This window comes from Suillus bovinus (genome assembly GCF_016758785.1).
Source record: "Suillus bovinus strain UH-Sbo-P2 chromosome Unknown EDB93scaffold_31, whole genome shotgun sequence".
Classification (NCBI taxonomy): Eukaryota; Fungi; Basidiomycota; class Agaricomycetes; order Boletales; family Suillaceae; genus Suillus; species Suillus bovinus.
The window spans coordinates 98,071-115,817 of NW_024542087.1; the positions used below are offsets into that span (position 1 = coordinate 98,071).

At 46.9% G+C, this 17,747-nt stretch overlaps 8 protein-coding genes and 2 non-coding genes across 10 annotated transcripts; 6 read left to right on the top strand and 4 right to left on the bottom strand.

Moving 5' to 3' along the window:
• Positions 1-254: 254 nt before the first annotated feature.
• EDB93DRAFT_t69 lies at positions 255-338 on the bottom strand. The gene has a single exon. It is a non-coding gene; the product is annotated as a tRNA-Lys (tRNA).
• Positions 318-3,396, bottom strand: EDB93DRAFT_1148480 (MCM-domain-containing protein). Its single transcript, XM_041449576.1, has 13 exons — positions 3,213-3,396; positions 3,035-3,161; positions 2,404-2,985; positions 2,141-2,351; positions 1,942-2,087; positions 1,807-1,890; positions 1,511-1,747; positions 1,379-1,462; positions 1,202-1,326; positions 1,018-1,146; positions 627-966; positions 555-571; positions 318-507 (listed from the first exon to the last, which is right to left on the bottom strand). Exons 1-13 carry the CDS (start codon positions 3,356-3,358, stop codon positions 495-497), a joined length of 2,241 nt encoding a protein of 746 aa, XP_041307246.1. The 5' UTR covers positions 3,359-3,396; the 3' UTR covers positions 318-494.
• Positions 3,397-3,498: 102 nt separating this feature from the next.
• On the top strand, positions 3,499-3,571 carry EDB93DRAFT_t68. The gene has a single exon. It is a non-coding gene; the product is annotated as a tRNA-Thr (tRNA).
• Positions 3,572-3,586: 15 nt separating this feature from the next.
• EDB93DRAFT_1148481 (maintenance of mitochondrial structure and function-domain-containing protein) lies at positions 3,587-5,358 on the top strand. The gene is made up of 10 exons (XM_041449577.1): positions 3,587-3,737; positions 3,791-3,867; positions 3,923-4,051; positions 4,107-4,195; positions 4,245-4,482; positions 4,529-4,621; positions 4,673-4,773; positions 4,861-4,929; positions 4,996-5,262; positions 5,316-5,358. Exons 1-9 carry the CDS (start codon positions 3,661-3,663, stop codon positions 5,113-5,115), a joined length of 993 nt encoding a protein of 330 aa, XP_041307247.1. The 5' UTR covers positions 3,587-3,660; the 3' UTR covers positions 5,116-5,262; positions 5,316-5,358.
• Positions 5,322-6,167, top strand: EDB93DRAFT_1240786 (uncharacterized protein; the record flags this gene model as incomplete). The annotated part of the gene is given in 6 exon segments (XM_041451796.1): positions 5,322-5,418; positions 5,476-5,499; positions 5,624-5,803; positions 5,823-5,872; positions 5,938-5,985; positions 6,039-6,167. 6 exon segments carry the CDS (start codon positions 5,322-5,324, stop codon positions 6,165-6,167), a joined length of 528 nt encoding a protein of 175 aa, XP_041307248.1.
• A 99-nt stretch (positions 6,168-6,266) lies between these two features.
• EDB93DRAFT_1086153 (L domain-like protein) lies at positions 6,267-7,189 on the bottom strand (the record flags this gene model as incomplete). Its single annotated transcript, XM_041445960.1, has 4 exons — positions 6,267-6,554; positions 6,617-6,952; positions 7,014-7,054; positions 7,108-7,189. The coding sequence occupies 4 exons, from the start codon at positions 7,187-7,189 to the stop codon at positions 6,267-6,269; spliced, it is 747 nt and encodes a 248-aa protein (XP_041307249.1).
• A 38-nt stretch (positions 7,190-7,227) lies between these two features.
• EDB93DRAFT_1226979 (phosphoinositide polyphosphatase) lies at positions 7,228-9,999 on the top strand (the record flags this gene model as incomplete). The annotated part of the gene is made up of 15 exons (XM_041451231.1): positions 7,228-7,324; positions 7,378-7,478; positions 7,528-7,611; positions 7,665-7,939; positions 7,988-8,013; positions 8,072-8,114; positions 8,163-8,196; positions 8,244-8,557; positions 8,606-8,734; positions 8,781-8,899; positions 8,947-9,158; positions 9,210-9,376; positions 9,424-9,522; positions 9,574-9,640; positions 9,686-9,999. Exons 1-15 carry the CDS (start codon positions 7,296-7,298, stop codon positions 9,997-9,999), a joined length of 2,013 nt encoding a protein of 670 aa, XP_041307250.1. The 5' UTR covers positions 7,228-7,295.
• A 249-nt stretch (positions 10,000-10,248) lies between these two features.
• On the top strand, positions 10,249-11,286 carry EDB93DRAFT_1250801 (uncharacterized protein; the record flags this gene model as incomplete). The annotated part of the gene is made up of 4 exons (XM_041453065.1): positions 10,249-10,662; positions 10,718-10,870; positions 10,918-11,064; positions 11,116-11,286. The coding sequence occupies 4 exons, from the start codon at positions 10,249-10,251 to the stop codon at positions 11,284-11,286; spliced, it is 885 nt and encodes a 294-aa protein (XP_041307251.1).
• A 482-nt stretch (positions 11,287-11,768) lies between these two features.
• EDB93DRAFT_463811 (cytochrome P450) lies at positions 11,769-14,195 on the bottom strand. Its single transcript, XM_041456463.1, has 10 exons — positions 13,674-14,195; positions 13,481-13,616; positions 13,382-13,430; positions 13,279-13,330; positions 13,148-13,233; positions 12,810-13,096; positions 12,644-12,753; positions 12,156-12,595; positions 12,061-12,106; positions 11,769-12,004 (listed from the first exon to the last, which is right to left on the bottom strand). The coding sequence occupies exons 1-10, from the start codon at positions 13,899-13,901 to the stop codon at positions 11,864-11,866; spliced, it is 1,575 nt and encodes a 524-aa protein (XP_041307252.1). The 5' UTR covers positions 13,902-14,195; the 3' UTR covers positions 11,769-11,863.
• An 856-nt stretch (positions 14,196-15,051) lies between these two features.
• Positions 15,052-17,727, top strand: EDB93DRAFT_1148505 (acetyl-coenzyme A transporter 1-domain-containing protein). Its single transcript, XM_041449578.1, has 15 exons — positions 15,052-15,497; positions 15,551-15,570; positions 15,632-15,647; positions 15,695-15,918; positions 15,969-16,035; positions 16,083-16,097; positions 16,148-16,274; positions 16,324-16,426; positions 16,486-16,564; positions 16,614-16,950; positions 16,997-17,072; positions 17,128-17,185; positions 17,239-17,304; positions 17,359-17,520; positions 17,572-17,727. Exons 1-15 carry the CDS (start codon positions 15,140-15,142, stop codon positions 17,607-17,609), a joined length of 1,746 nt encoding a protein of 581 aa, XP_041307253.1. The 5' UTR covers positions 15,052-15,139; the 3' UTR covers positions 17,610-17,727.
• Positions 17,728-17,747: the final 20 nt, after the last annotated feature.

The following is a 17,747-nucleotide window of genomic DNA, read 5'->3' on the forward strand; positions in this document are numbered from 1 at the left end:
GTGTCCACATTGTATACTACAGTTGCGGACAGACAACTATGGTTAACTGCCCCACAGCCTTCTGAAAGAACTCAGTAACGTTAACGACGCCTTACGCATGATCAGAACAAAACTTCATTTGAGCTGCCGGTAACAGTCGTTCAACGTGGTCACTCAAACCCCAAAAATTTGGCCGGTCATTGAAATAGCGCAATCGATGAGACCGCCCAGCGCCATGGATGGGCAATATCAAGCAAAACACGCCAAAATCTATTAGCCCACCGCGAGGGTCGAACTCGCAGCCTTCAGATCGCCTAGTCATAAGAGTCTGACGCTCTATCCGATTGAGCTAGGCGGGCGATGTAACACTGTCCACAGTATACCTATATCAACAGAACGAATGAAAGAGACGTCATACAAGGAGAAACTATTTGGGGGACACTACTTATGATCTACTTACATACATTCAAAGCAAAGAACGAATAGATGCCATCGTTCGTACAACACATCATCCATCAAACACCGACTCTGTGGTAATGTTCAAGCGTGCGCTGACATTAAAATAAACAACTTACCGATGTACAACCTTTTTCTGCAATACATGTGGGTTATCACCTTATTTTTGTGGTCCAACATAGAATGCTCACCTGACCAGAGAACCGTATCACCTCCCTCTTCTCAAGGATGAAAAGTGTCCGTTCCAGTGCGTGATTCGAGTAGCCCTGCTGCGTTACAAATTCCCTCACCAAACTTTGATAACTCGTGCTCCAGCCTACGGGAAGACGTCTGCGCAATTCTTTCTCTATCCGCGACATCTCATCATTCAGCTCGCCACGAGACATGCCATCGACGGAACCCGCCGAGACAGCGTCCATCGTCGAGAACTTGAAAAGCCGAATGGCTTCCTCAACATGATGATTTTGAACAGTCGGTGATAATGTCATCTTGGCAAGCGATTCTGATATTCGAATAATAGCTTCTAGTTGGCTGTAAAAGGCGTCAATCTCAACAGCAGTGAATCTGACGATGGATACCAACCGAACTGTTATTGGAATTGAGCTCCGTTCGTCATTATCGCGTTCCACTTGCTGAACCTGCTTCCGAAGACTGACAAAATGACTGCTAAGCATTTCTTGAGCATCTGGAGATAACCGCGGTGCGCATTTGCTGAAGACCACATAATTAGTTTGATTACCTTGCAACAATAGGAGATACTCCAAACCTCTTGCAATACGAGATATATCGCTTCATTTTGTCAATGTCAATTTCTCCGACAGCTTCTCCATTGTCGTCTGTACTCTGATTCGGCCGATTCATGTGGATGTTCATGACATGCTTGGCAATCATCTGAATATTTGGTCGTGAGTTAGGGTTTAGGATGAAGGAAGTGGACACTGACACGATCTCGCTGTTCGTTGTGCTCGTCTTTGACGATGAAAATCATATCAAAACGTGACAAAATAGTTGTTTGAAAGTCGATGTTCTGGACACTATGTCAGAAAAGTGGAAAAGCCCCTGGTGAAGCAAATACCTCGCCGGGGCTCCGACCCTCGTCATATCGTCCCCAAACTGGATTTGCTGCTGCAAGGACACTTGTTCGGGAGTTCAGCACCGTCGTGATACCGGCCTTCGCTATCGAAATGGTTTGCTGCTCCATAGCCTCATGAATGGCAACCCGATCTTCATCGCGCATTTTGTCAAATTCGTCTATACAGACAACCCCAGTATCTGCGAGAACCATGGCACCACCCTCGAGATAAAACTCACGCTAGGATGCGAAAAGTTAAGACAAAAAGCAATCATTTTTCCAAGTCAATTGATGCTTACAGAGACTGCGTCCCGCTGGACGACAGCCGTCAATCCAGCTGCGCTGGAACCCTTTCCAGAGGTGTACACGGCGATCGGTGCAACCTGCAGGATGCAATGAGAGGCGTACAGCGCGGGATTAGTGCCTTTGCATACCTTCTCGACAAACTTAAGCAGTTGACTCTTTGCTGTCCCTGGATCTCCGAGCAAAAGAACGTTGATATCGCCTCTCAACCGCATACCATCTGGTAAGACCTTCTTAGAGCCACCAAAAAGCAGACAGGTGATCGCCTTCTTGATGTCTGCGAAAGCAATTAGCATGGGTCAAAAAGCCAGTGCGCAGTTGGCGACGAACCGAGGCTGCCATAAATACTTGGACCAACACTCTTAGCAAACCGTTCATAGAAACCCTCGCTGCGTGCCATTTCACCATATTCTTCCTCCTCTTCAGGAGTGAATTGCACTCCAAAAGGATTTGAGGCGCCACCACTGGCAGTCGGCGAGGACATTTCAATGTGAACAAGGCGAAGATAAGGTTGCCGAAGTGCAGCAGGACCAGCAGATTTCTGTGATAATTTAATTTTGATGTGTATCTAGGGAAGATTGAGAGATACTCACGTTCTTTGCAGAACTGAAAGTAGAATAAATCCCAGTGGCGACTATTCGTGAGCCAGGGACAACCTTGCCGGTTAGATATCGGTCCGCAGAGAGGAGCATGTGCCGTGGAAGTTCACCGACTGGAACCATGTCTGGTGCCTCTTGCAGTTTCAGAGTCTGCTGATCAACAAAGGCCGACTTTGAGTGAACTATGATGTAGGGGTCCATTGGGCAATCTTTCTTCTGATTCTCGAGCTCTGGTGCATCACAGACTCTTGGTAGGCCTCGATCAGAGCCATTGCCTATTCCTCCAAGGCCGCCAGCAGGGTATACATCTTTTGTGGACCGGCAAGCACGACATTGAAGATGAAGCTTTGTTGCTCGGGAGGAAAGAACAGAGGCAGAAATAACAATTCCAGGTATACGGACTAGCTTGTTCATCGTATTTGCTGTCAAGTCGCGAACACGCTGCATTTGGAGGCCAGATTTGATGGTGATTTGAACTCGGGGAATTAATTGGAGAGTAGCCTCTGCGCGTTCATCAGAGCCACCAGCTAGCGGGAATAGAATAGTACGAGCTGCTTTAGTAGCTGCATTCTCAAACTGTACATGCTTTGAGCTTCGAGTGCAAGAACACGGGAATTGTACTTACCAGCGGCAATATGTCTGTCGGTTTGTCCTGAATGGCATGGGCTAGCTCATCATTATACAGACCAACGTGACGAAGCTCGACCTCCAGCTGGTATTGCTTAAGGAGCAAGTTTGCACGAAGTTGATCCCTGCAAGCTTATTTAATAACTGTCGGACACCCAGTGGATAATAACACTGACCTGTATATGAATTCGCCTCCGACACGATATTGCAACAAAAACTCTAACAAGAGTTTCTCGGTTTGGGATGGAGAATCAGGAGATCCAACGGCTGGTGGGTCGTGGACCGAGACGGTGAACACATGATTTCCGTCAAAACCTGACATTTGATGAGCGAGACAGAAAGGACTATAGCATATCTTCAATAAATGAGGATTCCAGGAGACGCGATCAAGGCTTTAGGGCCGACAGATACGCGACATTAGACCGATCTAGACATAAATTCTCAACTGTATGAAATATTTAATCCCGTTTAGCTCAGTTGGTAGAGCGCGTCACTAGTAATGACGAGGTCAGTCGTTCAAGTCGGCTAATGGGAATTCTTTTGTCTCCTATTTTTTTTTTGTCCAACCCTGGTAGGACTCAACGGTTTGGCCGCATTCGTCAATCTCCCTGCTCAGTGCTCATCATGACTTCGCAAATGGATACAGATGAGCAATCCATAGTCCTCCCCACTAGCACAACGTCCGGATTGTCTTTGTCGCTGTTGGTCCACTTTTTGTCTGATACTGTTAAATAATGTTGACGTCGTCCTCCAGGCATCCCCTGCCGATCCTGAACATCTCTGAACATTTGACGAGACTAAAGCTTCAGACTCGGTCCAATTCACCTTTCGGCATGTTTATCTCTCCCTCGTACTCGTTACTTATCACTCACGGCAGACTGATCAGTCCTCGGCGCATTGCTAGGCACCCAGAACGGTCGAGAAGTCGAGATTGTAAACACATTCGAACTTGCCACAGAAGAGGGTCGCGATGACCTTGTAGATCACGACTTCTTGGTATCTAGACGAGATCAGTGTAAGTCTTATATGTGATCCGCGTCCTCGCTGGCCGACCCATTTCCTTGTCGAAGATAAACAGGTGTTCCCCTCTTTAGAGTTCATTGGATGGTACACAGTAGCTTCTGTGCCGACCTCTCGTCACATCGCGTTACATGAGCAGGCATGTCAATCGTTCTTGACTTCTCACTTGTAAAGCTCATAGCCCACAGTTTACAGGGTACTGCTCGACGCCCCTCCTGCTTGTCCTACAACCCTCCATAATAACTTCTTCTTCATCTGATGTCACGGGCCAGACACTTCCTTTCAAGGCTTATGAGCCCACCATCGAAATAAGGGATAAGAGGACACGTTCTGTGTTCATAGAAGCACCATTCAAGGTAGAGACAGGTGAAGCCGAGCGTATTGCTGTCGATTGGACAGCCAAGGGTGGCGGAGGAAGTACCAGCCGTAGGTGAATCGCTCCTTCTATTATACACCTCATCATCTTCTGCAGTTGAATCTCATCTTCAAACTCAGCGGGCAGCAGTCAAGATGTTGCATGAGCGAATATTGGTTCTTGTACAGTATGTGACAAACGTGATCGCAGGTACGATATATGCGCCAATTTGAAATCCAGGATGTATACATTTGTACGCAGGCCAAATCCCGACAGATCATACAACCCTTCGATCTTTGTCTGCATTAATTGCCTCGTTACCGGCCAGTGAGAACAAGGGCTTCCGCGACGAATTTAACATCGTGCGTACCCTTTCTACTGACACCCTCCACTGTCTATCTCTGTTCGATATTCACGTCATCCTTTATTCACTCTGATACGCCATACAGGAGTATGAAGATGTCCAGCTTACTGCGTTGCTCTCATCGCTTACGAAATCGACAAACATTTTGAATGACGTGAGTCATATCCAATTCTTAGTTTCCCGATTCAGGCTTGATCAAACATGGGCGCTTGACATGTAGCTTGTTGACAAGCACCTTGTACTCACAGGAGGATCGCGGGACGATCGCACTCTAAATGTAAGGAGGAGGGGGATGGGCAGACAAGGGATGATGCCAGGGGATTGGGCGATGCACCCTTAGTTAATAATTGAGAATGTTATGCCACGTATTGTGTATTCCTTCCTTACCCGACACCGAATACTCATACACATGGATCATATACTTGCAATTGGAGCTCCTAAATTTGTATTTGTATATTTTTGTCTTGGACTGACTCACGTTTAACCAGTAAGCCTGCCACGTAGAACCAGGCTTCACATCTCACTAGTTCTATCTCCTAGTCCATCATGGCACATGTTGGAGTCCTATCACCAGCCTCCCTCCTTGGTATGTTGTCGCCTAAAGGCATTTACATTCTAGGTTATGGCTGGCTTTATGGGATGTGTAAGATAGTTTCCGTCATCATATATCTGTCTGCGCTGACTCACGAAACGGATTTAGCTGTGTGGGTATCATTTTTTGGAGGTATGAGACTATCAATATTCATCATGAACCTATCTTTCTGACGACATGTATTCAGGAATAATTGCTTTGCGGACGTTGCGTTCGTCTTTCCAATTTACATGTACCTCGTGCTGTGGATAATCAGACTGCTTCATTGAAACAGCTAGACACCAGTTTGGTGCTCTTCAGCACAAGACTTTCCCTGTCTACTTTTCTTCCTCGATTGGACTCTCCTCGGCTTTGTTGGGGCTTTGGGCATATGCTCATCCCGGACTCCTTGCCAACATCACCAGCCCTCTTCGGGCTGATGTTGCACAAGGCATATGTGCTCGCAACCGTCATAGCGCTACAGAGCTGCAACCAGTTAGTCGTTGGGCCAATGACTAGCAGGCAGGTGGGATGTAGTTAGAAGAACAGCAGGTACTGAATTTTCACGTACCCAACAGCACTATGTTCCAGCGACACAAGTTGGAGAAAGAAGAAGGAAAAAGCTACAATGAACCTGGGGTAAGCTCTCGTCATTCTTTCAATCATAACAATGTACTGATAAAGATTTGAAGGTTTCCGCCCAAATGAAGGCATTGAATACGAAGTTTGGAATGCTACATGGCATCAGCTCGCTGGCCAACTTGGGTGCAGTCATTGCTCTGACCTTTCACGGCTTGTGGATCGGGAGCTATGGGTTGTGAAACACCTTCGGGATATCATAAATCAGTCTCAAGAGTATCCGTGTAGCTCTCAACAGCCAGAGTAGATATTACGCAAAAATACAGTTCTAAGCAGTACAGTCATGCACCTACAGACTCCATGGATGGCATGTATCCTTCTCTCAGACTTCTCTCCAGCCTCCTGATCTCCTCGATGGAGGTTGCCTTTGCGATGGCCAGTTTGACCTTCTCGGCGTCTTCTTTTGACATCAGCCGACCTGCCTTCCCTGACAGCGCCGCTGGCTTTGGCTCGTCAAGAGTGATGGCTGCTTTTGAACCCTGCTTCGATACGGTAGTAGATATCGTTGTTGCAAGGGCAGAAGGTAAACCTTCTGCCGTAAGGAATAAAGACTTTCCCGCCTCCCGCTCCTGAAAGGCGCAAGTGTGCTGAGCTATCGACCGCGCTGAGTTTCGAACGTCGTAGGGCGCACCTTATCGCGAATCCTCTGAAAATCCAGAACTCTCAGCGATGCTATTCTCCACGCAAGCCACTCGCGATACCATTTCTTTTCCCTCACGGGGTTGCCTAACAGGGCAAGGTACTTTAATCCCTTGATCTCCTTGAGAGGCTCAAGATCGCCAAGCTCAGCGACACTGTTGCCACTGAGGACAAGAGTTGTAAGATTTGGAACTGAAAGGTGAATCGAGGGTGAAATCGAAGCAACTCGGTTGTTGGCAAGAAGAAGTGTTCTCAGTCGTTTAAGCAAAGGCAGATTGCCCAGCACAGTGATTGAATTATCTGTGAAATCTATAGCATCGTGCTGGTCCTATCCCAAATGTAAGTTGCAACAATCACTGCCATGATATACATGAGGCCAGTGCGCGCACCTTGGTCACACCAAGGTTTTCAATAGTAGGGATTTTGTAACCTTTGGAGTGATATGAACATAATCCGAGATGCAACTGATTTTTACGAGCTCACCTCGTAGGTCGAGCTGCCGCTCTTTTACTGGGTTGAGTGCAGACGGGGCCTGCGCGAGCAGCTCGGGGGTGAGCTTGACCATGGCAGCTCTAGTCAAGCGTTGAGGTGCACGCTACGTTTCAGACTCAGACAACCAAGAAACAGCCACTTGCGACGCGACGTGCTCAACACATTGCTTCCTGACCATCATGAAGCCCATATACCAGAGACTCAACCTGTGCGACCCTCTGCCCACTGAATCTTACTTTTCTTCTGACTTTTTTTTTGCAGATTTATTGACGGCCAGGACGCCTACACCTTTGTTCCCGTGGAACCTATTGGAGCGCAGTCTCTCACCATACACAGGGCTACCGGTGATATAGTACTCAACGGTGAGTTTCCTTAACATGTGGTATCACAGCTACATATGAACCTGCTCAGCACCGAACACACCTGTCCATCCTACCGCCTCGAGATACGGCAAGACAATTTATGGGATCCTGGGGATGATTTCACTGGCTCTTTGTGCGTGTCGCGACTTCCAGAGCCTGCTTTACCTGAACCGATCCATCATGCAGCGGAGTATGTGATTGTAATGACAGGCCGCGAACACCGTGCGCGCCTTATGGGCCACGACATATACCGCGCGGCTGACTTTGACATTCTGCCTCTAAATCCAAATGTCTCTGTCCAGAATTCGCCCCACCCAGTAGAGGGACACTTGTTGGCATTGGTTCGATCGCATTTCCTCAGCGGACACTTTTTATTTAGCTACGGCTGGGACTTGTCGAGGAGACTCCAAGCACAATGGCAAGACCGGGATAACGAAGAGAGAAAAGCCTCGTGGGAGGTGGTGAGTGTCGATATATGCATATAAATCATGAGAATGACCGAGCATTAGGCTGATGACAGGTTTTTCTGGAACAAGTTGGTCCTTCATATATTCGTGCGGAATGTGCATGTTGACATTCGCGACTTCTCACAGATTCTTACAGTCGAGACTCGCAGACACAGACATCGCACATGATGTGAGTCCTTTTCTCGAGTTGTAGTACGCATCTCATGGTTTATAACAGCTCAGTCCTTACATTCTCCCAATTATCTATGGCAGTAAGTCTGCGCCTCAATCTTTCTGCTCATTGTTTGACGGCTTTTAGCGTTCGACATGCGCACTGTATATATCCATGGACACCGCATCCAGCTTTGCCTCATCAGTCGACGGTCGCGCTATCGTGCAGGCACGAGGTACTTCCGTCGCGGCATCGACCATGAAGGCCACGTTGCTAACTTTAACGAGACCGAACAAATTCTCTTGGTTGATGAGAAAGCCGCCGGACGTTTATCGCTTGCTGAGAACTTAACACATAAACTGAGCTTTACTCAGATTAGAGGCAGCGTGCCGGTTTTTTGGGCTGAGGTCAACACACTCAGATATAAGCCTGATTTGCAGGTTATGGAACTTCAGGAGACGGTAATTTTACTCGTTTTTGATAGATGTCATTGTTTTGACCACTTATAGGTTGACATGATTAAGCTCCATCTTCGAGATCAACTTTCACAATACGGCAGTCAAAGTCTCATTAACCTGGTGAATCAAAAAGGTCACGAGCAGCCGGTGAAGGAGGCCTACGAACGCGCTATTTCCAAAGTACGTTGCCATTGCACTGTTTCTGCATCTTATTGACGTGTTTTAGGTTGAATTCTCGGACGTGAAGTATCAATACTTCGACTTCCACAACGAGTGCAAACACATGCGATGGGATCGTATTAGTCTTCTCATCGAGAAGATGCAAGAGGATCTCATTCAGCAAGGGTTCGAATGAGCGGTTCTCAAGAGTCCTTTTACTGATGTACAAGCAGATATTTCCACCTCGACGCGGCACAGAATAAGGTCGTACGAATGCAAACAGGCGTGATGAGGACGAATTGTATGGACAATCTGGATCGCACGAACGTAGTCCAAGCAGCGCTAGCGAAATGGACACTTACTCAACAATTGAAAGCCATTGGGGTGGTGTCCGAAAATGAAGATTTGGATGACTTTGAAGCATTGATCAGAGGTTTCCGTGAGAGTAAGCCTGTCGTTGCAGTCTCATCATTTGCATACTCATCAAGCTATTTAGTGTGGGCCGATCATGCGGACTTAATCTCGAAGGCATATGCAGGCTCTGGGGCGCTAAAGACAGATTTCACTCGTACAAATAGGCGAACGAAAATAGGTGCACTTCAAGATGGGTACAAGAGTATCACCCGATACATTAAGAACAATCATTTCGACGGCGCTAGACAAGTTCGTGTTTCTCAGAGTTTGACTTCGCTACCCTGACAGATATACAGGATGGATTTGACCTTGTCACTGGGGCTTGGACTCCTCAGAAGAATCCAGTCACTGCTTCATCCTTGGTAGCTGATACGCGACCATTGACCATCCGATCAGTACGTTTGTCTACACTCGGAACAGCTCGTTATTGAATTTTGCTCCTTCAGGTCCCTTACATCATGTCGTTCGCGCTATTCATGATCTGTGCTGGACTTACGCTACCAAGGACATCAGGTTGGCTATAATCTCCAGCATTTAGCGGAATTTGCTGACCAGTAGCCGCAGACTACTCACTATTGTACTACTTCATGTTGTGGTTCGTTATCGCTTCATTGGCTGTCATGTTCATGATGGTGCATGGTATCGAGTATGTCTCGTGGCCGCGGCTTATCCCTCCTACGGATATCATCTACTACAAAGGACCAGGATTTCGCTCAGCTCACAACGGGAAGGGCTTCACTGGCCCTCTAGCTCGTAAGTTGGATCTTGCTAGTCGATCAAATTACTTTGGTACCAGGCTACTCTTAAACGGGCGTAAGAGAGCTTTGACGGTCAGTGGGATGGAGGAGGGGACTAAGAAGAGAGTGGATTGAAAGCCGCTACTGAGTACTGAGCTATGGTATGCAGCGCCTATCAATCATACTATCCGGATGCTATATAATTACCCTTCATGTACATTTCTTCAATATTATGTAATATTGGCAAGTGTCTCGATCATACCTTACATAAGTCTGGAAAATTTCCCATTTTGGCGCCGTAAGCAATCCAAACTCCGCTGTGGCGCGTCGCGCTAGCATGTGGATATGTTTGGAGCATAAATCCTCCTGTGTCCTTTCCTCACCATGTCTGGCAAAAAACGCGCTTCCCCCGGCGCAGACGTCGAGAAAAATCCTCTGTCAAACGTCGAACTCAACAATGAAGATGCTCAAAAACTCCAAGACATTCAAAAACATATCCAACGCGTTGAACTCGTTATAGGTGAGCTTCACAGTGCACGGCCAGAAAGCCCAGAGAAAGCAGAACCACAAATTAACAATTTTCAAGAGCGCCTGGCTATGGAAAAACTGATACCGGTCTATGAAAAGCGCCGTGCTGTTGCTAAATCGATAGAGAAATTTTGGCCTGTGGCTCTTATGAACAACAGCATGATCTCTTTTCATGCACAACACACTATTGATCAACTTGCGCTGAGCTACCTTGAGGATTTATGGATCGTTCGCGATCCCAAGGAGCCACGATGCTACACTATCGAATTCGTACGTCGTTATTGATGTGCACTGCGATAATAAACACCCTAAATTGTCATGACAGTTTTTCAAGCCAAACCCATACTTCACTGACTCCGTCTTAAAAAAGGAATACAAATACATATCTCCACCCGCCGCGTCGGGCGACAAGCCTGATGCAGATGGTATTACGGACTCCATGCTCGACTTCTCCTGGGCCCGTGATGTCCAGCCTTCCGTAAGTTATGTACGTCTCATGCAATCACACTACTAAACTTGTGGTAGGCAACTCCTATTCATTGGAAGGACCCTGAGAATGCCCTAACTAAACTCCACCCTCGTGTGGCTGAGGTGGATGGGGAGGATGACGATATGCCTGCAGAGGCAGGCAGCTTCTTCAACTTTTTTGAAATCGCAGATGACCCCTTTGAGGTGAGTAACGTCAGTCACTCGCCACAGGTGCCTAGTTTGACATACTTCTAGATTGGTGCACAAATTGCCAATGAGATCTTCTCCGAGGCCACAGATTACTTCATGGGTAATATTGCTAATGACGAGCTTGATTCTGAGGAGGAGGACAGCGAAGATGATGATGATGACGCTGAAGAAATTGATTTGGAGAAACCAAGGGCGAAAAAGCAAAAGAAGGAATAGATGATATCACTACCATCTGTTCGATACACGTATTTATGTCTTGTCAGCTGCCCAGCTTGACTGTCTCATTGGTTTAGCCCGCACTCGGGTTGTTTACAGTAGCACCTATACTCCCGTGGTTTTCTTGTGTGACTTCACTATCTCTGGTGGTACTTTAAGCATGTCCACATGTATCGCAATGAGTTTAGGCATTACAAGATGCACTTTTCGGTCAGGCTATAAGTAATTTTGAGAAACTCCGCAGGTTGGCGGTTTCACTTGCAGCCAAGCGCTGGGACAAGGCGTGCTGAACAATCATGTATATCAAGTTTTTGCCAAGTGGGTTCGACATGATAGCAGCGCAACGCGTATTGTGAAAGTACATTCATTTATGCTACGGAAATCCTGGCTGTTTTGCTTCCTCCACACACTGTAGGAGTTAGCGACATCTAGTGTGGATACTAGAAGAATATGGCGTTCTCACAAGATAAGTTGAAGTTCTAAAAGTGCAATATCATATCTCGGTACGTTCAATATAAGTGGTATAAACATGTGCCCACAAGCTTGTCATCAGGAAAAGCACCCCTCAACTGACTTGTCACAGTGTTCTGCGAACCATAAGAGGTAGCGAGCTCGAGCCTTCTCCCTTAACTCTGGGACGAATGACAAAACTCTGGAAAGCCTCAATTTCATGTGGACAGGAGAAGGTAAAGTGTCGGAGCAGAGTCACTGTCAGAGCCTTCGACACGTCATGATCAGATAGGGTACTCAGGGACGAACATCATGAATGCCTACCTTTATCTCGGCAGCCGCAAAGTTTCGCCCGAGGCAGCCCCGGGGGCTGTCAGGGGTGAGCAAAAAAGTGAGCATCAAAGGAGCGGTACGCCTACCCGACACTAAAAGCCAACAACTCGCGGCTAGTCCTGGTACCACGGTGGAGCCAACGTTCTGGTCGGAAGTCGTCCGCGTCGAATCCCCATGTTAACTTGTCCTTTTGAATCACATTGACAGGCAGTGAGATGATTGTGCCTTTCGGAATGATGAGGTGAGGACTACCAGACCCTGCTACAGGTTCCGAAAGAGGTATACTGATAGTCTCAGCAGCCTGCGCGAATGCAATTGCGTAAATATTTCGGCTGCCTAGATTTAACCTTACCTCATGATGATTTTCGAGAACAGGTGGATGAAGGCGGAGCGTCTCTAGGAAAAATGCGTCAAGAAGAGGGTAGGCATTGTTGAGTTCGTCAAAGGTAGGGTCTCCAGCAGTCGAAACTTCTTCACGGATTGCTTGCTGCCATTCAGGACTCATAGAAAGTTCAAAGAACAGCCACTAGAAGACACTGTTAATCAAATTTTGAGACTAGTCAAGTGAACTTACAGCAATTGTGGCGGAAACTGGTTCATAACCAGCTGAGATGATGGTGCGCATCTGCGCTGCAACTTCCTCTTCATCCATATGTACAACAGCAGTGGCTTTATCAGCTCGTACTATGCAAATCATCGTGTCAGCAAAGTAGTGATTCTCAAATAATTCAGAATCATACACATCAGTGACATCAGCGTCTTACTGTTCGGATCACTGACAGCTTCCGCATCCTTCAAGATGTCTGTAGCCAGATCCCCAAGCTCTTTCCGGGTTTTTCTGATCATCTGCCCTTTCTTGCCGAGATGCAAGATAGATGGTAATAACCAAAAGAGAGCTTTCATGTAGAATGAGGTAAGCGATTTTTCGTGATTGGTCAAGCCATCTAGGGTTTCCGCAAGAGCGTGTGACTGGCCTCGAAGGCAGTCGAAGTCATACGACAACGTTGCTCGTCCAACTGTATCCAACCTATATGAAATTAGATTGAGGACACACGAAACACTTGCGGGTAATACATACGCAAAGCGTCCAGCCCAGTTGGTCATCTCAATCACCATTTCGTCGCTATGCTGGGCATCAAAAAGCTTGTGCCACTGGGACACCATCTGGAAGAAATAAGAGAAGTATTCAAAGTGACACATGCAGCTTACTTTAGCAGCGTTTTCGTAGAAAACTGGAGTCAAGTTCCGCGCAGACTGTGAACTGAAGCTAAGTCAACGTAGAGTTACCACCGAGATAGTGAGCGCTAATTACCTTAATGCTGGGCCAACGCTACGCCGTTGCTTCTCGTGAGCTTCTTTGCCTTTCCACACACATCAGGGAGTGGATTTAAGATTTGCATTGAATTATTACCTTCCACCCAGAGAATACCCTCTCCGAGCAGCATACGAAACCAGGCACGCACGCCTTTTGGCTTGGGGAACTGATATGCGCCCTCTCCCAGAATAAACGAGATCGCATGCGGATCCGTGATGGAAAGGAGCTGATGCTGATGAATGATGAGAGCAGTGAGCGAGGCAACAAGATTCGAACGTGATGCCCTTACGCCAAACGCTCCTGTGAACTTCACAACATTGCCGTATGTGCGGTGCCAGTCCAGATATAAGGCACCAGGTGTGTTATAATACAATACCTTTTCTTCGCCCCACACCCAAGAGGAAGTCTTCGGGCCCGGGACGTGGCGCAGGGCGAACAGAGACGAGAGTCGCTGTAGAAAGAAACGTAATATGTATACGAAAGCGAAAGCAATACAGAAATGGTAGATGTACAACATGGAATGCGCGACCGTTTGAAAGAGCCTTGGAGCGAGATATGTCGTCTGTATCACAGTGGCACAATTGAGGATGCGATCAGGAGCTCCTTTTTATGCATCCTTGTGCATCTAATTTGCGTAATGTTTTGGGCAAACATTTCAGATCAATCGGATTATGATGTTCGCCGTGGCGTTATGATTGCATCAAGACTTTCAGCGATGTAAAAAATCTGATCGGTCATAGTTGGCAAGTCCTTGCTCCTGATTGACGGTTTGCCTGATTCGATGACTTGGATTTGAATCCTGGACATTGGATGAGCTGGCAGAGAACTCGAAGATGGCGATGATGCATTCAATCAAGGCATAATTGAAAAGGCACCATAATGAGCTCAGTCACTGGCTCGCTGCAGCACCTATCCGCGAGTCCGCTGAATCGCACTTGATCCTAATACGGAATGATGGGTAGGACGCGAAGAAGATAGGGCGAATTTGCATTTGGTCCATCTGGATTGAGTATATCTGCAAACAGAACATTTGCCCCGCGTGTATCCAATCATCATGTTAGCAACGAACTGGGCAGTGGCACGTTATTAATCACGATTAGCATACGATGATTGGTTTCCGACGGAAAAAGGGCTATGATCCATCGAGTATATGCCTTGCTAAGTTGCTTGGAGGGTACAAAGCAGCCATGAGATCTGATAGTCAGTTTCACTGCGAGGGACAAGCTGGCCGCCTTACGGCAGTGACTCTGAAGTACCTTCCAGCTGAGGATAGCTGGAACCGCGACAGAATTCGAAGTGAACTATAACGTACTAGCATCAGTATTAATGATAGTAGTAAGGATACCTTATCGATCGTAACAAAGGGTGTCCTTTATTATGACTCCGACAGCGGTATCAACGACTGGTGAGTGCGGTGAAAACCTAACCGCGAGCCTGAACTTCGCACGCGGTAGTAGATCAGTCCAGGAAACAGAGACACAGACACCGGGCCGTGTAGGAGGTAAAGTACTCGCGTTCTATCGTTGAGTCGCTGTGGCGAGAACCAAAAAGATATGAGTTCCACCGAAAATGTCAAAGCTGCGCGGTAGGAGAACATAAAAATGATTTCTACACGAGGTATTATGGAAACATACCAAATTTGGTAATTGACCCGGTGTCGAGCCTAACGCGATCGTGTCACTTCCTTACAGCTTGTTACTAGCAGATTATCCGCGTTGAGTGAATACGGTCGACCAAGGCTCAAATTTGTTTCGCATGTCTATCACCCGGAACAAATCTCCTTCAGAGGATCCTCATAACTTGCGCCACAGGTCCAGCAACACTAACGTCGACGTGGAGGGTGACTACATCGACATGTCCCCGCTACCGCCTTTCCACAAAAAAGCCATTTCTTCCTCCTTGGACGGCATTCGAATACTACCTCGTGTGCCTACGGGATCGTCTTCAGACCTCGAAGATGTCGAGCTAAGTTTGTTGTCCGAAGAGGAACGGGCAAGTGCTGGGCGAAACCTCGAACATGGTCACGGTGACGCGCATTCTTCTGCAGGCGGAGCGAAAAAAACTGCTATGTCTCCTAGAGACAAAAAGGCAATGACCCTGTTGATCATTCTTTGTCGGTCACTTTCATATCTCCGAGCTTTCAATCCAGTTGACATGACCTATTAGATTTAATACAAGGAGTTCCTGTAAGTTACTTATCTACTTCGGATGTCGCCCCGGAACGGATGCTTACTATTCCATGAACAGCTTGGCCTTGCCCTTGGTATGACATACTTCTTTCTTTCTGCTCACTCTCTGACATTTTTCCAGGTTCTGTCCCGTTCATCCTCCGAGAACATCTATCATATTCACAACTTGGCGTGTTCGCATTATCCAGCTACCCATATTCGCTCAAGCTATTATGGTCTCCTATCGTTGATTCAACATTCCTTCCTTCCATTGGTCGTCGAAAATCATGGATAATTCCTATGCAACTCATAATCGGCTCCTTGATGCTTTACATAGCATCGAATGTCGGGAGATTGATGGAAAATGTATGTGGAAACTACTAGACTTTCAGTCATCCACCCTGATGTGCAGTCAGCCTGCGGATAATATCCATGAACTCACTTTTATATTTACGTCACTGGTACTCTTTTCTGCAACGCAAGGTACGTGTATTCATCGCGCACCTGTTTTATACTGAAACTATTTGCAGATATCGCTGTTGATGGTCCCTTATCTGATTTGTTTTCAGTCACGTCGATACTAATATCAATACAGGATGGGCTTTGACGCTTCTCTCTCAGGAGAATCTTTCCTACGCCTCTACATGCCAGACAATCGGGTTGAACACAGGCTTCTTCGCCTCTTTCACCGTCTTCCTAGCGCTAAACAGCGAGGCATTCGCGTGAGCAATTTGTGTTCAACGCCCCGTATTATTTAGTGACAATTTGCAGTGACAAATGGGGCATTCCACGCCTCGAGTTAAGCGTATATCTCCGTTTTTGCAGCCTCTTGTGTTTCGGCGTAACTTTTTGGCTAGCCTTCTTCGAAAAAGAGGTGACTATCAGAGAAACTTCTTGCAACGAAATCGATGACAAAATGATACGTTTTTCCAGGGCAGTGAATCGTTAGACGGGTCAGAAATGACTGTTACATCCGTTTACAAAACCATATGGAACATTTGCAAGCTCAAGCGTAAACAGTTTCATTTTCGGGTCATTTGGTCATTGATGATCCCCTTCAGACGTCCAGGCGCTCATTATCATGCACTTCTTCGCGAAAATCGGGTTTCAAGCTAATGAAGCAGTCACTAGTTTGAAAATGATTGAGAAGGGTTTGGGTCGCGAAGATCTCGCTATTGTTGTCCTCATAGATTTCCCTTTTCAAATCTTGGGAGGCTGGTATGCGGCAAAGTGGTCAAATGGCGACAAACCGCTCCGTCCATGGATATGGGCGTTTTGGCCCCGACTAGCATTTGCCCTTGTGTCGACGCTCATCGTCTACTGGTTTCCAACACCCCCTCTTTCATACGGATTTTTTGTCTTCCTCGTTATCCACACAGTGCTCCAGGGACTTGCATCGTATGCTCAATGAATGAAATGCTGAGCAAGGCTAATTTCTTTCTAGGACAATTCAGTTCGTTGGCATCTCAGCATTCCACACCAAGATATCTGATCCTCTCATTGGAGGGACCTACATGACGGTATGAGGTTTTCACAGCTCCTTGCTTGTCGACTGATAGCTTCATACCCATTTAGCTACTCAATACGTTTACTAATCTAGGAGGAACGTGGCCAAAGTACTTTGTATTGAAAGGCAAGGGTGTATGCCAACCATATTCGTCGAGTGCTACTAATGCTCGAACAAAGGCGTCGATTACTTTAGCGAGGCGTACTGCGAAGTGAAGGAGGCACACAGTGAGCTGCTTGTTAAAAGTAGGCATGAATGTTTTCTACTCTGGGCGCTGCTTAATGCTTACTCGAAACCAGCTGCCGAATGCGTCTCTGAGCGCGGTAAGGAGGTCTGCTTGGACATCAATGGAAACTGCGTCACAGAACGTGACGGATACTACTACGTTTCAGCTATATGCATCTCATTTGGCGTGCTGTTTTTAGTTTTTTATATCATTCCCACTGCACGCAAACTCCAAGGTAGGTAAAGCTATCTATGTCGTTTCGGAATTAACTCAGGCGTCTGTCTAGCTCTTCCTGTATACAGATGGCGGATCAGTCCAGAGTGAGCAAGGGCTGGGGCTTGCACTGTCGTTCGTTACTTATTTTAATATAACTGGGGGGTAGTAGATAGCTCTTGTTCGTTGATCAAAGTGCCATTGTGATGCAACCAGTACACTCATTGTTTGAGGTGACTCTCGGCACCT